The following is a 4,680-nucleotide window of genomic DNA, read 5'->3' on the forward strand; positions in this document are numbered from 1 at the left end:
ATACAAATAATTTATAAAATAGTTAATAAATGTAGTAGTGGGGACCACTTTTGAAAGTGTAGGTGACGTGGCACAGTTGAAAGTGTTGTAGGTGAATTGCAGGTGTGTGGAAGATAATTGCAAAAGCTGATGTGGCACAATTGAAAGTGTAAATGGATTGCAGGGATGTGGATGGTCTAAACATACATCAGAAAATATGCAAAACAAAGCATATTTTATAATATTTGATGTCCTTTGAGAAAATAGAATTTCGTTAAATGATTTGGTGCAGAATAATTAAGTGGTCATAATGATTAAGAGACTCTTATGATATAATGCAAAATAAAATATAATTGTTTGGTAATTGTTTACAATGAAATTAGTGTGCTTAATGGTTAAAGGAGACCCATGATACAAAATAATTCAGAGGGTTTTATAACCATTAAGAGACAAACTCTCTTTTACCAAACAAATTTCACCTCTTAATGAAACTCTTAAGAGGTAAGCACACAACCGGATGTGTACAATATCATATTAATTTGACCACTTCATTATTAGACAAAAAGCAGGAAATACAAGAGCGTATATATCTCGTTCCACGAACCCGACCACGTAATTAACAGACGAAGGAAGAAACAAAAGGTGAAGACATCATATATATATGGCTGCTTCTTCATAGATGATGGAATGAAAGCCAAAGAAACATGCATGACCTTCAACTATTACCACTTACAACACTCCAGATCTTGATCATAACGACTCTTTAACTCCGAATCCTGAGGGAGTTTTTTGAGATCCAAATACATATTGCATTTGTCTACAGCCATATTCGCCAGCCTATCGGCACATCGGTTGCGACTTCTTGGAACAAACTTGATAGTGATATCGTATTCGCGAGCCAGCTGTCGACTTTTCTCGACGATCAGGCGTTTATCTACATATTTCTCCGGTTTATTGAGCAATACGGATGCTCCCTCATGATCGGTTTCAAGAATGGATCCCCTGTGTTCAGGTTTATTCAAAAGCTTTAAACCATTATAAATTCCATACATCTCAGCTGTGAAAATATCAGTCGAAGCAATGAACCCTTGAAAACCTCGAACCCATTCGCCACAATCGTTTCGAAGGATTCCTGCGTACCAACTCGGTCCTCGCTCATCAGATTGCTTGGTTCCATTACATACAGCATCTGTGTTCATTTTGAACCGACCTGCAGGGGGAGGAGACCAAACACTGGTTGGTCCAGTAGATTCATATTGTATGGATTCATGGACGGGGATATTGTGGTAGGAAGACTCCGTTCCATGAGCTTTCATCTTCATGGCATCATCGTTCTCTTCGCTCTCCGAGTTTGAGCTATTTGAAATCATCCTAGATATTCCCCAAGCAACCATAACTATAGCAACAGCGGCTCCAACACCCATGTAACCACCATCGGAGCTACTATTTTCAGTGCTACCCATGGTTTGTTTGCTTTTTAGGGCTGCAATTCATGAATGATGGAGAATGCCACTAATATAGAATACTAGACGGATGAAAAGTGGGTATTAGAATAGAAAATTGTTCGAATTCAACCTATGAAAACGAGCTAGATATAATTAAAAAAAAGGCATAAAGATAGCTAGACTTGTATCATCTTCCATTAAAGTAAGAAGATGTGTCCACATTTTTTTCAGACATTTTCTTAAAGTAATACGCATCTAGATTCCGTTATTTTGTTCGGAGTTTTATATCGGTTAAACTTGAGTCATTTATATATATATATATATATATATATATTGTAATATTGATCTTTTGAAGAGTAATATAATGATGGTTTTATATATTCTCGGCCATGCTATTTAAAAATACGAATATGCATGTGAAGTTATTATACGTGATTTTGTTGTACATTTGGAAAACCAATTTATAACCATGATGTTCTATATACATTTCACCAACTCCATCCACGGTCATATAAATGATTAAAAGAATTGGCTAATGTAATGCTAGAAGGGAAAAATCCCACCTTATTCTTCCAAAAGCTTATCATATGATGGTCGTATGTTCAGACTTATTGTCGTGAATTATTTTAATAAGGGGCCGTTTATCAAACACTTATTCGGGTAAGCGTTTACCAAGTCGCGTTACCTTACCGGATGAATATGGCTAGGACCAAGAATCTTACCCGGTAAGAATGAGACAAGGACCATGAGTCTTACCCGGTAAGTGAGGGCGACAACTCTTACCACAGTAAGAGCTTACCGGGTAAATTGTTGCATACGATGTCGTTTTGATGGACTAAAATCTTACTCAATAAGTAAATAATAGTGTTAAATTTTACCGGTAAACACTTACCGGGTAAGTGTTTGGTAAACGGTTCCTTAATGTATTTTCCAAATTATTATGTTTATATTGTTTTTTTAATTAGACACAACAAAAACCTCAAAATAATATATTTTAAAATGTCCCTCATAAAGTATTACCTTAGGTATCGATTGAAATAACATGTATAGGGATTCAGAGTACAGAGAGATGGAAATTCGCATATGGATAAAATATAGGGATCTTGTGTACTAGACGGTAAAAGTGGTTTGGCCTCTCTCTCATTTCTTGTCCTTATACAGTAAATAGGGGSCCCAATATAAAGGGAATACAATGCCTTAATCAAGGCTACAAATCAAGGGAAATAGAAGGATACAATAGTTACTATAAATACAATGTCTAATAGTCCCCCTCAGTCTGAGCGGTAGGTGAGCGGACGTTCAAACTGATGCGAAAATTCTGAAACAGTAGACGAGGGAGCCCTTTGGTGAAGATGTCGGCATACTGAGATGAAGATGGAACATGGAGAACTCGAATGTGGCCGATTTGAACTTTTTCATGAACAAAATGTATGTCCATTTCAACATGCTTCGTGCGTTGATGTCGCACCAGATTTTAAGAAAGATAAACAGCGGAGACGTTATCACAATAAACAACAGTCACATTGCAAATGGGTACATGAAGTTCCAGTAGTAAGTTACGAATCCAACTTTCTTCRGCAATGACATCGGCAACCTCGCGGTATTCAGCTTCAGCACTCGAGCTAGAAATAGTGGGCTGTCGTTTAGAGGACCATGATATGAGGTTATCTCCTAAGAAAACACAATACCCAGAAGTGGACCGTATCGAGTCCGGGCAACCGCCCCAGTCGGTGTTTGAGTAGGCGACGAGCGATTTAGCCGGAGAGGCATTGATCCGTAGACCATAATCAAGAGTACCCTAAATGTAGTGGAGAATCCTTTTCATAAAAGCAAAGTGAGGCTCTCGTGGAGCATGCATGAAGAGGCAAACCTGTTGGACTGCATAAGTGATGTCGGGGCGAGTGAATTTCAAATACAAAAGAGCATCGGTGAGACTCTTGTAATGAATGCCATTGGCTAATAACATGCCATCTGAGGCATTGATTTTAGACGAAGTTTCAACCGGAGTGGCATAGGGTTTGCACGAACTCATGGATGCCCAATGCAAAATGTCTTTGGCATATTGTGTCTGAGATAAAAACAACCCTGTGGTATCTCGAGTGATCGTGATCCCTAAGAAGTGATGAATAGAGCCCAAATATGTCATGGCAAATTCACGGGATAAGGTGGAGATGACATGTTGAAGAAGAGAGGGGTACGAGGCTGTGAGTATAATGTCTTCGACATATAGTAATAAATATGTGGTGTATCCCCTTGATGATACACAAATAGAGATGTGTCACAGATGCCATTACGAAACCCCTTAGAGGTAATGAAAGTAGAAAACCTTGTAAACCAAGCCCTAGGTGCTTGTTTGAACCCCTAGAGTGATTTCTTGAGTTTGCACATGTAATGAGGAGCATTATGATCTACAAATCCTGATGGTTGATGCATATACACAGTTTCCTCTAAGTGTCTATGAAGGAAATCGTTCTTAACATCTAATTGATGTATAGGCCACTGTTTGGATATGGCAAGACTAGGTACCGTATGAATGGTAGCCGGTTTGACAATCCGGCTAAAAGTGTCGTGACAGTCAATACCTATCGTTTGAGATTTCCCATTGACCACCAAGCGAGCTTTATATTGTTCAAGATTGCGTTGGACTTAAACTTGTGTCGGAATAGCTGTAAACATTTAATAACCGAGCTATCCGATGGTCGAGGAACAAGTTCCCATGTTAGATTCTCTTGCAAAGCACTAAATTCATTGTGCATGGCACGTAGCCAATTAGGTTGCAATTAAGCCTTAAGGTATGAGGTAGGAATGGGTGCGATAGGAGTAAYAGTGGCTAGAGTAAACATGGGATTGGATTTTATGATGCCTTGTTTTCTTCGAGTTTGCATGGGATGGTGGTTTTGAGGTGGGACAATATTTGTAGTTTGGGTTTGGGCGATGGGGGGTTAGCAGTAGGTTGGGTTTGGGYTGGCGATGAATGGATAGAAGTTTGTATGGGCCATGGATGTGAAGCGATAAAGGAAGTGTGAGTGGTAGTAGGGTCAAGGGTGGGAGTATGTGAAGGGGTAGGTGGTGATAAGGGGGATGGAGGAGGTGTGTTAGCATCAAATTGATCCTAATAATTATCTCAAAAAGTTTTATTAAGCAATCGGGGCCGCTGTGCTAAATCGATCAAATATGGATGACAAGAGCCTCTATGAGAAATGACTAAGTCTGGAGTCGACCATTGGATCGATGGAAAGTTCAACCATTGGATGAA

At 39.1% G+C, this 4,680-nt stretch overlaps 2 protein-coding genes across 2 annotated transcripts; both read right to left on the reverse strand.

The window, feature by feature from the left end:
• Positions 1–701: 701 nt before the first annotated feature.
• On the reverse strand, positions 702–1,442 carry LOC112528439. The gene has a single exon (XM_025139466.1). The coding sequence runs from the start codon at positions 1,440–1,442 to the stop codon at positions 702–704; it is 741 nt and encodes a 246-aa protein (XP_024995234.1).
• A 1,456-nt stretch (positions 1,443–2,898) lies between these two features.
• Positions 2,899–3,456, reverse strand: LOC112528440 (uncharacterized mitochondrial protein AtMg00810-like). Its single transcript, XM_025139467.1, has 2 exons — positions 3,295–3,456; positions 2,899–3,222 (listed from the first exon to the last, which is right to left on the reverse strand). The coding sequence occupies exons 1-2, from the start codon at positions 3,454–3,456 to the stop codon at positions 2,899–2,901; spliced, it is 486 nt and encodes a 161-aa protein (XP_024995235.1).
• Positions 3,457–4,680: the final 1,224 nt, after the last annotated feature.

This window comes from Cynara cardunculus, assembly GCF_001531365.2.
Source record: "Cynara cardunculus var. scolymus isolate 2C chromosome LG 15, CcrdV1, whole genome shotgun sequence".
Lineage (NCBI taxonomy): Eukaryota > Viridiplantae > Streptophyta > Magnoliopsida > Asterales > Asteraceae > Cynara > Cynara cardunculus.